We start from the raw sequence: 13,108 nt of genomic DNA, 5'->3' as shown, positions 1-13,108 counted from the left end.
AATCTCACTTGTGATTACAATTTTAAACCAAACGAATGGAACGAGCAAGGATCGAAGTCACAACACAAGTGAGATATTGGCTGGTATAATTGTAGCCTGAATTTTGCACGACTAAATGGTAGTGCAAGGGATTAATTGTATGTTGCTTTCTAGAAAGTGTACGGTATTGATGGTTATCAGAAATAAAATTACTTTCGATGAATGTGATGTAACAAAAAAAAGCAACTTTATCTCTGTTTCAATAATAAAATTACTGCATTTAGCAGGAGGATTCATCGATTGTAAGAATGTATTACGATCCACGTTAATTCAGATGTTCAGAAGTAAAAAAAAGTGTTGATAATTCGAATTATTCGTATAAAATGTTCTGTCATTTATTAATACAGATCTCGTATAAATATGAAAATACGTTGCGTAATATCAACAAACGGGACACGTCGTGATGTTGAGAATTTTCTATTTCAAAGCAAAGCACAACATGTCTGCTTGAACAAACTTACTTACCAGCACGATGAGGTGCAATAGACGTTTCCAACATCGCTTCGGCCAAATCTTCTCTTAGCTGATTCTCGCCGCTCCCAACACCCGCGTTTTCGCTATCTAAGCAATCGCCATAGGCTTCCATGAACCTTGGCGATTGCTCGTAACTACCTGTAAAATATATTAATACCAATGGAATAAACTTGTCAAATGCTTTAAGAGTATTATCTCAAAATATGTTTTTATTTACTACTTATATATTAGTTTGTGAACAAATCTTTTTTTATTTTCTCCTTTAATCAGTAATCTTATAATCATCAAAATCGAACTATAATCACAAATGTAACAATAATAAACTTAAAGTAATATGTAAGATTAAGATCAAAAATTTCGTAACATATTCTAATTACTAAAGTCAAGCTTTTATTTAATATAACTTCAACTTCCTCAAGACTTGAGATTTGATAACAACATTTATATAAAACATGTTGTGAATGGTTTATTTATAGACTTACTTCCTGATCCATCGATAACTACGGGAACTAATGACCTAGATGTAGCATGAGGCATATTCACCGGATTTGATCTCGCTGGACGAGACCCACCGGTTACACCAATTTCAACAGCCTCGGCTTCGACCAAATTCACAGGAGCTCTGTAATTAATTAGTAAATATTAATATAATATATAGAATAATAACAATAGTAATGATAATAATATAAATTACCAAAATATTTCAAAAAACTAACCCACTAGTTGCATTGTAGGTTTTAAAGACAAACTGTGGTCCCATCCAAAGTCGTCTATGTGGACCCGCATGGGTTACTATTTCTACTTGACTTAACCAACGATCCTCTGCTAAATCCATGTCTTGAATGTCTTTTGGTGAAGTAACGACACTTAACAAAGGACTAGTTGGTGGCAAAGGAGACACAATCTCTAAAGAACTCGGAGTTCTTACAAGAGGCCACTGACCTCTTGGTTCAACCTCTAATTCAATCATTGTATCATCACACACTTTTTCTTTTGGTACGCCTGTAAAACATTATTTATTTTCATATCTTCTATTCAAATTAAATTTTCTTTTAATATTTGCATTTTATTCACCTGCTGCAGGTTTAGGTTCTAAATCATATTGTATCATGTTTCCATGACACGCCATGATGAATAAGGAATCTACTGCCCTCTTTATAACTTTGGCGGTATTTTCTCTTTGTGCATACATCCAAGCTCTTGGTGGTGCAAAACAAGCGCATATCTTTAATGGTATAGTTGCACTATCATCGGAGTGCAAACGTTGTCGTTGCTGCGGCCTGCTGAAGAATTTCGCATGTAAAAACTTATATTTAGAAAAATTCACAATTAATTCATATTGTATAAACTGTACCTCTGTTGAGCTTGGCTGTTCACGTAATTTAACGTAGATTGTTGCCTAATCTGTGCGAGAGGATGTAGAACCGTTGGATGGGGATATGGAGGAAGTCTTGGATTAGAGTATGGATATACTGACAAAGGCAACTCTGAATGGGAGACAGGAGAATGGGATCTGGTTCCATCATCCATTAATCCTGCACTTCTATGAAATCTTGAAAGTCTATTTACAACATGCGGCGTTGAATGGGTACGCATGCCTACCGGACCGCCATAGGGTGCAACCGGGAATACATGAGTAGTGCCCCGTACAGTTGAAATAGCCGCCCAACGGGTATCACTCGAAAATACCATATCCTATAATAAAAGAAATATGTTCAATGATAGCTAGAACAAATTCCAATAAACAAACATTAAGGATTAATTTAATGTACCTGCACTTTTGCAGTAGTATCTCCGCGATGTAAAATATATAAATGGTGTACTGCTGCTAAAGTAGGGCCGCCTGGATGCGGCTGAATTCTAAATACATGAAAATCATGCCCTCTTTTGTCAGCGGTCATCAACAAAGCTCCGCTTAAATCAAAAGTCATGGCAACGATCGCATCACTGTGGGCAGTAAAATGAGCAATTATAGTTTCTACATTTGGATCATCTGATCCTTTCTCCTCTTTTGCAGCTTGAAGGTCCAATATCGTAATCACACCCGGTTGAGTCACATCATTTCCTGTGTTATTGACAACTATTGGCGACGTCGAATTACCAGTTAAACTTGACGCAACAGTTTCTCCTAAGCCACGCAAACCTTTACCCAAAGATTTTGCAGCATAAAGAACAGTTGCGGTATAACTTTGAACTCCTTCTCCTTCGCAACCCCCACTACTTCTCTTAGATGGTAACAATTTTTTTTCACTGAGAACAAGACCAAACTTTTTGTTATGACAGAATGATTCATTTATTTCGTTGCTAAATAGCAATTTTATTAGAATAACATTACAAAATATATTATATTACCTGTAGGCGAGCCACCTTGTTCCTAAAGCAACAGGGTTCGGATTTGGCCCTGGACTAGCATGACAGGTAGTGACTGTTAATACATCATCCAAAGTTCGAGCATCAAACACTGCAATTTTTTCTAAAAATGTTATTACGATAGATCGCTTATTCGCCAAAATATCGCAAACAGGATTTTTAAATTTTATGCTTTTAGTCTGTTCTCCAGTTTTCAACGAAATGAAACTAATGTTGCAAAATTGTGGACCAGGACCAGCTGAATCACATACTGCCACCATTGGGCGTTTCAGTTCAAACAGATCAATGTGTTCATCATCAGTCTTTGGATTTGGTAAAATTCTAAGAGTATGGACTACTCCTTGTCTCCATGATAAAACTTCTGTTGCCTCCCCTGTTGCTGCTATCAACCACACCTGTATGTATATAAAATAAATAAAATTTATTATTATTCTGATCATAATACAATTATTTACATTTTAATCCCTTGTTCTATAATATTGTGTCAGACTTATAACAAAAATTTTAAACTGAATTTAAGAAATCTAAATGTTACTGACTTTTTCTGAATGTAAATTAAATATTACTTTTCTGTTATCAATATTGAACCTCACAAATAAACATATATATGTAGGGTAAATTTAAAATTTATATCTTTTTTTAGTAAATTATCAATGCTATAGTAGTTTTGTTAAGCTCAGTTATGAAAGAAATCATAGAACGAGGGGTTAAACTAACTCAAAATTGTCTATATATTAATGAAGGTACAGTTCTAAAGTTCATATAACTATAATACTAAAATGGTATAATTAAAACTTTTAACATTTGATTTTATTGCATTGAAAAGTTTGAGTTAAATTATATATACAATATTTCATACATAAATATTTATCACAAAAGTGATAATGTATATTGTAGAAGATAAAGGATAAAAAAACTCAAACCTGAACTCCAGTAGTATAACCAAGCACCAATAATAAAGGTGGTGTATTAGAGCCTTCATTGTAGTCTGGATATAAGACTGGATCATTAATGTCTGCATACTCAAACCGTGCCCAAGATATAGATTCCTTGTTATCAGAATTTAATGAACTACTATAAGCCTGCTCATAAATAAGATGACGTATTTTTATAATAAAAAATTATAAAGAAAATAGTGTTTTCAAAGATTAATCTTTAAATACTTCAAGTACCTGTGGAACTATATCATTGATAATTCCAGCGACACTATCTATAATTGATCGATCAACTATAGGCTGAGGTGATACAACTTGAGCTCCTTTATGCACACCACGCCTAGGAGAGTCTGCAGACATGATTTCTTCCAAAATTGAATATTTTTACCTACAAGTAAACATATACACATTTATCGTATCATAACTATAATGTATAGCTTTCATTAAATGTTTTCATAACAAGAATTAGAGTTCATTATTCCTGAAATTTGTAATTATACTTTTCAATAAATTTTATATAAATTATATAGTAATTTATAAAACTAAGGAAACTAGAAATCACTTAATAATCAATATCTGTTTAACATTTTTTTATCCTAAACTGTAAAGATAAGCTGCTACTATTACTAATTAAAATTATTTATGAATTAATATAGAACTATTAACTAAAAAGAAAAAAGTAAAAAACAAACAATAACTACACTAATTCAAAAACACATTTTAAGAAAAATAAATAAAATATTCTGACAATAAAAATCTGTATTTTATACGCGCGAAAATTTCCGTGTATTGAAGAGGAATTAACTGTACGCAACATAAACGTTTCTATTAATAACAATATAGTAGATAACGATAAAACAACGCATAAAACAGTGATTAATAATTAACAAAAGACAGTCGCTTTACAGGCATCGGTATACGCGTTCGGAAATTTACGAAATGTTATTTGCACATTAAATAATGCACAACGAAGTATCAGGAAAGTAGTGGGAGAATCTATTTTGCCTGTTAAAGAATATTACACAATCCAGTACAGCTGTTCGTGGTATACGCTCAGGGACAATTAATAAAAGCCAAACAGAAATATCAAAACGACGATTAAGTGAATAGCTAAATAATTTTCAATTGTTTCAATAAGGAATGCAAATATGTTAAATTTTAGGAAAAGAAAGCTCATACATTGCCGTTAAATGAGCGACCCTGACATTTCGTCGAACAAAGAGGGTAGAAGGCTGTCGGGTCACAACAAAGCACTTGCTTCACACAACATCGTTATTATATGTTTTATAAACAGATGTCTACGGTGTTGATCACTTTCGAATTTACAGAAAAGAGAATCTTCGATTTACCTCGCCATAAAACTGTATTCTCATACTGGGAAGCTCGCCATCTCTGAAACGACCTTCTACTGCGTCATTCTACGAGTGACTGACACAACACGACCAGAAAGCGATAGTGATGTCACCCCGCCCGCGGAACGTCAATCTTTTTGTTCGAAATATGAAGCGCGTCGGTACAGTTTCTAATCACGACGGGGATTGTCAGATTCGTTGCCTGTTTCGACGCGCCTATGAAGGTATTCGGAAAAGTCGCCCGTTAATATGTATCGCATATCATAACTACAGCAACGCTCTGTTTCGTTGGAAATACGAAAACAATAATCAGCTGATTCAGATAAGGAAATGGTAGGAAAGGAGGGGAGAAGAAAAGAAAAGCACACCACAAACCCTTGCTGCTTATAATATCTAAATTATAATTAGAGGGCATAGTCGATGTTGAAATTATAACAGTTGAAGTGAATAATTCAATAAAAAAGGAGAGTAAAAGACAAGTTGTAAAATAATTCAATGTCGTTTTAAGTCCGTTAAGATAATCGTTAATGTTGATTTTCTAGGAAATTTTATCGTATTCGTGATGCTATTTTGATTAAATTCAATGTTCTCATGGGAATTGTTTTGCGAACGCTTTCGAAATTTATTACTAGATGGTTATGGTTGGTAGATAACTCTCATAAATGATGGGTCTCAAAAATAAAAAATCTCTCAAAAAAAAATCTTCACATGCATTATTAGAATTTTGTCTTTACTTCTGATATTACTTTTCAATCACAATCAAATCAATATTATCAATATCACTTCAATAAAATGATTACAACATAGTTTGATATCCGACATTGGTACCACTGTAACAGTTTTATCAATCTCAAAAGCACATGTTGCTACGGTACGCCAATACCGTAAAATTTAATATACCCCGATACATTTTACGTTTCTAATTACATATTACGTACTACAATAAGATTCAGTGACGACATTAGTGAAAAATATAATATTAAAATTAAGCGTCTTATCTAATTACGTATCACTCAATAAGTATTAGACAATAGTTAAGGGAATCAATAGTATGTTTTTTCCCGATGATGTGCTTGTTATTGAATTACTATAGAAACTGTTCTTAAGGAGAGGTTGTGTGTTCATAAATACAGTAAACTGTTCGACAGTAGCGCCATCTTCAAATACACGAAAATTTGAAATAAATTGGTACAAGTACTTACTGTATAAGTAAAATGTTCCATTACACATTGAAGAATACATAAAAATTCCATTTTTATTTAAATATATTTATAAATCAATAACAAAATAAACTATTTTCTATTATTCATTGAAACATCACTTTCTTAATAAAAATCGTTTTATTTGAGTTTGAAGTTTTTATATTGTATATGAAAATTTATTTAAACAAATTTTAATAATTTTTTCTTATCAAACCTCACATACATACCTTATATTTCTGTATTACGTGAAATTTTTCGACGAATGATCTAGTTCATTAATCTTGAACAGCTGTTCCTCCTCAATGATGTTGTACGACTGTTTCCGAAAGACTTTTCCCTCTTGATGGAGAAGTAAGACATAAACTCCCCCACAACCGGTAGTGAAGGAAACTTCTTCTTCAAGAATGCGTCTGTCTCAAAAAACAATTTCTGACCATAGTCCAGTCTACACTTGACTACTCCTAATTCGAAGTATCTCTCAACGACAGGGATTATGGCAATCGGTATTGTTCCGTGCGTCCACAGCAGAGATCGGAGAGGTTGAAAATCTGGTTCTGCTCAGCTAAAAGATTGCGGAACATTTGAAAGTACCGTTGGCTAAAATACCCACATGCTAAATGCGGGAAAACAGAAAGAACGTTTTTGGGAAATTTTCAAAAAATTGAAAGGGGTAATAAGATACTGGAATAGGTGCCTAGATACATATTTAGGTTTATGTAGTTTGCCTAAAATTTTTCTAGACCGCATACGGATTCTCCAAGTACCATGAACCTTAATAGAAAACGATATTTCCGTGTATTAAAATGAACGTTAATAATACAAACATTTTATCGCGATTTTAAAAAAATGGTAAGGAACACAGATGTACATACATTAAATTATTTCTATTCTTTTCCTTGAAAAAGAGAACTCTTGTTAACATTTGATAGCTCCAAAGTAAGACATTACGGTAGCGTCATAACTCCGTCATTCATATAAGGGAAATTAGCTTGTATCTGTCACATAATCGATTTAATACGTAGACCGATTAAATTTATATCTTTTCGCCGGTACCAAGTAGTTTAATAGAACGCCACGTAACTATTCATGCAACTCGATAAATCTCGCAGACTTATAAAGCACAATACCCTTACACGCGGCTATAATTACACGAAATTCAGCTTAAGATTCATATTTCATGTCGGGTGAAATGCATAGAAAATTCTTATCGTGGAATGCTCGATCTTCTGGGGCTCTGTAATTACCTGTGCGTGTATTTGTGTAGCTGGAAACCGACTTAATCGGTGAAGTTTGCGTGTCCTCCATGTCACCGATATCCCCGTCCTGTAAGCCGGAAGGCATGGTATCCTTACTTAGAAATGTATAGACTTTTACAGTATCTCTCCGCACCTCGATCAAGATAGATCAAAGAAACCGTGATTTTACCAAAGTACAATTGCAAAATATTAAGACAGTTTAATAGAAAAGAAACTCTATATTTTTAAATATGATGCGCCGGAAGAGGGTACTAACATACACACTTTCATTCTAACATAATTCAAATTTGAATGCTTTTGAAAAAATGAAAAACGCACGTAACATTTTATATATTTCACGTGAAATTTTAATTTACAAATGAAGTAAATTTACAAGTCACATTACGAATGACGCTCTTTTCTGTGAAAAGAATATTCGATGTTACATTTTGTATTGCAGTAAATGTGATAGTGAAAAAGTATGAAAATAAAATAGTTTCAATATAATAATTATTCTTTGTAGGGTGGTTTAAAGTCATCGCGGAAAATGGCGAAGAAAACGGTACCAGCTGCATTGCAAACTGAAATTTCGAACAACGAAGAATGGCAGAAGCTACTAACGAAAACTGGATTAATAGGAACGAAATTTTTCGCGTATTTATGCATTACATTTACAGACTTTAATATTAAATTTTGAAATCATGTTTTTAGTGGTTGATGTCTACTCAGAGTGGAGCGGACCTTGTACAGGTATGGTCAGCATCCTAAAGAAAATTAAAATGGAAATCGGGGGAGACGCATTAAGTTACGCTACGGTATCTATCAATTTCGATATTTTGTAACAAAAAAGAAACGAAATTTTTAAACTTCCTTACTTATCACTATTATAAACAGGCAAAATGTGATTACATAACGGACTTAGTGCGCTTCCAAGGAAAAAGTGAACCAGTTTGGATGTTTATCCATGTAAATAAATCAAATAATTTAAATAATTTTAAAAAATTATTTGAAAATTACTTTCGTCTCGATTGATAACTATCGCCATTTTGATCATACATTCAGAACGGGCGAATGATAAATCTAATGTTCGGTGCACACTGTCCGCAGTTATTAAAAATGTTGACAACAGAATTGCAACGAGTACAAAATGGTGAAGAACACGAGTGAGTACAGTTATAATGTTTTATAATTGTTTTTAATAAGAAGTGAAGTAAAGTAGTTATTTAATAATAGAAAAATTATTAGAGTATGTTATGTTGAAATACTATATGTTATGATCTTTGGATATTAAAAACTTGATATTTCCATCACGGATAGGTTTTGTTTAGATGTATCTGAAAGAAGTCCAGAGGAAATAAAACAATTAAAAATGATCGAGGAAACCAAAATAGCTAAAGAAACAGCAAAAAAGGCTCGAAAAGGTTTCGAAGATAAAATTTTAGTGTATAAAAATATCAAATGCACAAATCTGAAATACAGTCGACTACACTTTATTATTTTACATTGATTTTATAATTTTATTTTGTAAAGATGTATAATGCTTCATCAAACACGCTTTACTAAAGATTTAAATACTTAGAACAATTGTCCAAAATATACTTGTAGAAGCTGAAGCGGTAGCGCGGTATGAAGCAGAAATGCTTCACTTGACTACGTCATTAAACAGGGAAACTTGTCTATTACTTTATCCCTGGGTTTTCAAAGATGAAGAAGATCATAAACGGGATAAAAAATCAAGTCCCCCATATGTAGAATTAGTTGAAGAAATACTACCGGAGAATTATGTTATTGAACAGGAAATACGGAAACGACTCAACGAGAATCTTCTTGGCGAACTTTTTAAGGAAGTAATTATACTAATAACATTATTATCACTACATTCGACTAATTATAAAAGAATTAAAGGGTTTTATTAATACATATTTCTGCAGTCCGACTATGTATTGTCAGGAAAATATAAAAATTTACTATTAGATGGTAAATGCATGTTTATGAGACTAAAGGCTACCGACGAAAATGCGGAAGTTGACGTTCATTCGCATTTGCTCAGCCTTTTATTCGGAGAACCGGAATTACCAAGTGCGGAAAAGGTTTTTACAGAAGAATGGTACTTTTAGATTTAATTAAAAATACACGTGGTAAATGTTTAAATGTGTGTCCTCCTTGTTCATCAAAATAACCCTGAAATATGTTGTTAAGGACTTCATTCTGAACAACTTTTTTCTATATATACAAGTACCTACAATGGCCGAGCTTTTTTCAAATTTCGAATTATACTACAGATAAGGAACTAAATGACCAGTTTGCCACTTCTCCTCTTCCGCTACTTCTCTGAGCGGGCCCATTCATACCCACTAGGCTGTGACAAGTACAGTCAAATTCTTCTTCTTCTACTTGCCGGTACATTGACATGTAATTCATATTAGTTGATGCTACTACGGCTATGTACGGATTTAATGGGTATGGACAGGGCCGTTCAGCGAAGCAACAGAAAAGAAAAGTAGCCCGTGGGCCCGGAAGTTGTTTCGTATGATGTATAAAAATTAATTTCAGTTAGATAATAAAGATTGGTATTAGTACTGGGCTATTCTTTTTGGGTGGGAATATAGGGGTGAGGACTTCATCGCTCACATTGACATTTTATAATTGCCAATAAACTTTATAATTATCAGATTCGAAGGATTTAACCGCTCAATACCTTCCACTTGCTAAAGAAACTAGCCTCACTAATATCAATCTCTATTATATATTTAAAATTTATGTGTCGTTATACATTGTAAAAAGTAACATTAATAAATAAAGATGAAGGTGATAAATTTCAAGGTCATAAAGTGGTTGTCCCATAAATATTTTTACAAATATCTTGAAAACTAAAACAGATCGCCCATTGTACGTGCAGAAAAAAGTTCAAAATGATGTTTTTATAACATATTTCAAGGTCACTGAAATCGGTGAGAAGACATACTTAAACACTTACCAATTTAATCTTTAAGTTTATTATTCAATTTCTTTAATTTTACAGTTACGCAGGTCGCCACAGACCTGCCTTTGTAACAACTGAAAATGAAAGTGAAATTTTCCCTCTGGTATGGTCACCTCCAAATTGTAGAAACAACGCAATCGTTTTTCGTACAATTTTTCCCACGTACACAAATAAAACATACCAGGCAAGTAGATTAATTTTCGCTGTAAATAATACAAATATTATTACAGTTTTCACTTTTAGTACGAAGATAAAAGTGCAAATGTTCCTATAGTGGTATTCAAGTATGATTATACACGAAAAAATGAATTAAAAATTGTTTTGGAAGAATTTGATGATGAAGTAGTTAATTTTGGTATTTTCGAATCCGATAAACCACCGGAAGCAAAAATCATTGCCAGAAGTATTGATGAATTTGAACAAAACACAAAAGAAAGAACAGGGCGAGTATCGGAATATTTATAACTATCTTTTGGGAAAAATTGTGTATCCTTTTTGAATTTATTATTGCTGTGATAATATAAAATCGAACTATATTAACAGGTACGAAACATTTGTATGTGTTGTAAAAAAAGTAGGATGTGAAGCATTCTTAGGGTTTGCTGGTATTGGACCTTATCATGTGAGTGAAAATCCAGAAAAAGGTTTAGAGGAGTCTAACTTATATTTCCCGGATATTACTAGTTTGGAAGAAACGCAATCTGATGATGATGAGAAACTAGAAGAAGTGGCAGAAAATCCTGAAGAAAACAATGTTGCACAAACATGAACATATTCATATCTAAATTTGCTTTTTATCAATAATCCTTCTTGTAATCATTTAATAAAAAATATAAGTTTCAATTAAAATAAGGGATTAATAAAATAGGAAATGTTGATAAGAAGCCTACATTTATTTTCCAGTTACCTTAACTTGCTATATAAAAGAATGTATAAACAGACAAAGTGTCTAGATTATGCAAGTAACTCAAGGGTATGGTACAATAAATGATGGCAAATAAACAAAATTTATTTCTTATAACCACAGCTTCGCCTACGGCCTCTTGCTCTTTCAAACTTTCGTCCTTTAGAACATACTAATGGCTTCGTATGAGAATGTGGTACACCAGGAGCTGGTCCAAAGTGTTTCACTGCTTCACGTGCCTTACGAGGACCTTGCATTAAGACTGTCCGTTTTCCAGTAGGTGCACGCAATGCTAACTGATCAAAACTGATCAATTCACCTCCAGCTTTCAAGATACGGGCCCTAGCTTTCTCAGTAATACGCAGAGCACAGACCTATCAACAAATATGAATATTTAGTATTTTAATCATTTCATTGTGGTATACTCTATTAAAAAACTATTGTTCAGAACAAAAAAACTCATGGAACTGAATTTGATCAATTACTATTGAATATATAAAACAATAAATGTTTTAAACTAAGCAAAATTGATTGCACACGTACACACACTTGCACGCGAAATTTTAAAATACTGTAAATATGAGAAATAAAGTTTGTTTTTTAAGATCCACTCATTAAGTTTGTAGACTCACTGTAAGTTTAGGAACTTCAAAAATCCTAGCATCATCTGTTACTGTCCCCACAATTACTGCAATAGAATTTTCACGTCCAGGTTTTTTCATAAACCTGACAACTCGTGCAAGAGAAATCGGTGGACGATGTATCTTACTCATAAAGAGTCTTTTAAGAATGATCTTGTTAAACTTGGAATTTGTACGCCTGGCCAAGAACCGATACAGCTACAACAGAAAGGCATAATTTAAATATTCAAAGAATACAATTTTTCGAATGAATTTTCACAACAAGTTTACAAACATAACATAAATATATGTAGTTATATTTCGAATGTAAACTTTTATGGACTTCATGAGTACAGTGTGTCAATTAGTATAATCGTCTTCAGCTTGGCGCGTTCAGACGGAATAGGAAAATTGACTAAATTTTCTCTAGCGAACGTTCAAATTGAATCAGTACATAAACGTACTAACACAGAGTGCGATTCGCAACATAAGTTTACAAGTACAGGACTCACGTGTTTATGACAACAAATACTGTTTCAATTAGTATATACAAGAATATCATCAAACTGATATTAACCGGCGACTATAAAATTACTTATTAAATGCCTCAATTTAATTCAAAAGATATTAAAAATACTACATGCAATTTATAATTAGTACTAAAAGCCACACGTGATAGTACTCACTTTGACGAGAAGTCGTAGGTAGACATCTTGAGATTTAGGTTCTGTACGCCGAACCTTTCTATCGTGCTTATGGTTAATATCGATACCCTGTAATGCAAATAATCATCATTAATTTTCATTGACACTTTTGAAGTTTTACTAGATTTTGCATTCATTGCCATCTATAAAGATGAATTAAATGTCTATTGATTTTCTGAACCCAACAAATCCACATCACCGTCTTACCATTTTGACAAACCGGAAAAGAAGCGGACGATCTCTTATGCGGAGTGAACAAAACTCATCGAAACGGATGTCCGAGAGGGCGC

At 33.0% G+C, this 13,108-nt stretch overlaps 3 protein-coding genes and 1 long non-coding RNA gene across 10 annotated transcripts in view; 1 reads left to right on the top strand and 3 right to left on the bottom strand.

The window, feature by feature from the left end:
• LOC116425518 (uncharacterized) overlaps positions 1 to 5,314 on the bottom strand; it is a 22,388-nt gene extending 17,074 nt beyond the window's left edge. For 2 of the 5 annotated variants that reach the window (XR_012998433.1, XM_031973378.2), the window contains exons 1-10: positions 5,168 to 5,314; positions 4,056 to 4,206; positions 3,807 to 3,965; positions 2,866 to 3,278; positions 2,286 to 2,763; positions 1,868 to 2,208; positions 1,588 to 1,796; positions 1,230 to 1,515; positions 996 to 1,135; positions 505 to 651 (exon numbers count right to left, since the gene is read on the bottom strand). Coding sequence is in view for 4 of the 5 variants with exons in the window: in XM_031973378.2 (XP_031829238.2) it covers positions 505 to 651; positions 996 to 1,135; positions 1,230 to 1,515; positions 1,588 to 1,796; positions 1,868 to 2,208; positions 2,286 to 2,763; positions 2,866 to 3,278; positions 3,807 to 3,965; positions 4,056 to 4,178 (2,296 nt within the window). In the remaining variant the exon portion in view is untranslated. Of the gene's footprint in view, positions 1 to 504; positions 652 to 995; positions 1,136 to 1,229; positions 1,516 to 1,587; positions 1,797 to 1,867; positions 2,209 to 2,285; positions 2,764 to 2,865; positions 3,279 to 3,806; positions 3,966 to 4,055; positions 4,207 to 4,997; positions 5,145 to 5,167 lie in introns of those variants that run through there. The other 3 variants (XM_031973380.2, XM_031973381.2, XM_031973379.2) reach the window with 3 other exon arrangements.
• Positions 5,286 to 11,609, top strand: LOC116425509 (uncharacterized). 3 transcript variants are annotated; one of them, XM_076367000.1, is made up of 11 exons: positions 5,286 to 5,394; positions 8,131 to 8,245; positions 8,319 to 8,422; positions 8,502 to 8,573; positions 8,670 to 8,770; positions 8,925 to 9,028; positions 9,213 to 9,454; positions 9,539 to 9,714; positions 10,630 to 10,774; positions 10,834 to 11,033; positions 11,134 to 11,609. In XM_076367000.1, exons 1-11 carry the CDS (start codon positions 5,389 to 5,391, stop codon positions 11,357 to 11,359), a joined length of 1,491 nt encoding a protein of 496 aa, XP_076223115.1. In that variant the 5' UTR covers positions 5,286 to 5,388; the 3' UTR covers positions 11,360 to 11,609. The 3 variants fall into 3 exon arrangements, with proteins under 3 accessions (XP_076223115.1, XP_076223116.1, XP_031829207.1); XM_076367001.1 differs by lacking the exon at positions 5,286 to 5,394 and adding an exon at positions 5,992 to 6,041; XM_031973347.2 differs by lacking the exon at positions 5,286 to 5,394 and adding an exon at positions 7,169 to 7,221.
• Positions 6,785 to 7,752, bottom strand: LOC143174466 (uncharacterized). The gene is made up of 2 exons (XR_012998434.1): positions 7,617 to 7,752; positions 6,785 to 6,934 (listed from the first exon to the last, which is right to left on the bottom strand). It is a non-coding gene; the product is annotated as an uncharacterized LOC143174466 (long non-coding RNA).
• RpL18 (ribosomal protein L18) lies at positions 11,465 to 13,108 on the bottom strand. Its single transcript, XM_031973288.2, has 4 exons — positions 13,026 to 13,108; positions 12,801 to 12,887; positions 12,127 to 12,333; positions 11,465 to 11,868 (listed from the first exon to the last, which is right to left on the bottom strand). The coding sequence occupies exons 1-4, from the start codon at positions 13,026 to 13,028 to the stop codon at positions 11,599 to 11,601; spliced, it is 567 nt and encodes a 188-aa protein (XP_031829148.2). The 5' UTR covers positions 13,029 to 13,108; the 3' UTR covers positions 11,465 to 11,598.

This window comes from Nomia melanderi, chromosome 4 (assembly GCF_051020985.1).
Source record: "Nomia melanderi isolate GNS246 chromosome 4, iyNomMela1, whole genome shotgun sequence".
In the NCBI taxonomy this organism is placed as follows: Eukaryota; Metazoa; Arthropoda; class Insecta; order Hymenoptera; family Halictidae; genus Nomia; species Nomia melanderi.
Note: the sequence above shows the minus strand (reverse complement) of the source record. Positions and strands in the feature narration are given on the sequence as shown.

Excerpts from the sequence above, each read along its gene's own strand:
- LOC116425509 (XM_076367000.1), top strand. Across the intron at positions 8,423-8,501 it reads ACGCATTAAGTTACGCTACG|GCAAAATGTGATTACATAAC; the intron begins GTATCTATCAAT and ends TATTATAAACAG. Across the intron at positions 9,029-9,212 it reads AGCAAAAAAGGCTCGAAAAG|AAGCTGAAGCGGTAGCGCGG; the intron begins GTTTCGAAGATA and ends ATATACTTGTAG.
- RpL18 (XM_031973288.2), bottom strand. Across the intron at positions 12,334-12,800 it reads ACCTACGACTTCTCGTCAAA|CTGTATCGGTTCTTGGCCAG; the intron begins GTGAGTACTATC and ends TTTCTGTTGTAG. Across the intron at positions 11,869-12,126 it reads TTGAAGTTCCTAAACTTACA|GTCTGTGCTCTGCGTATTAC; the intron begins GTGAGTCTACAA and ends ATTTGTTGATAG.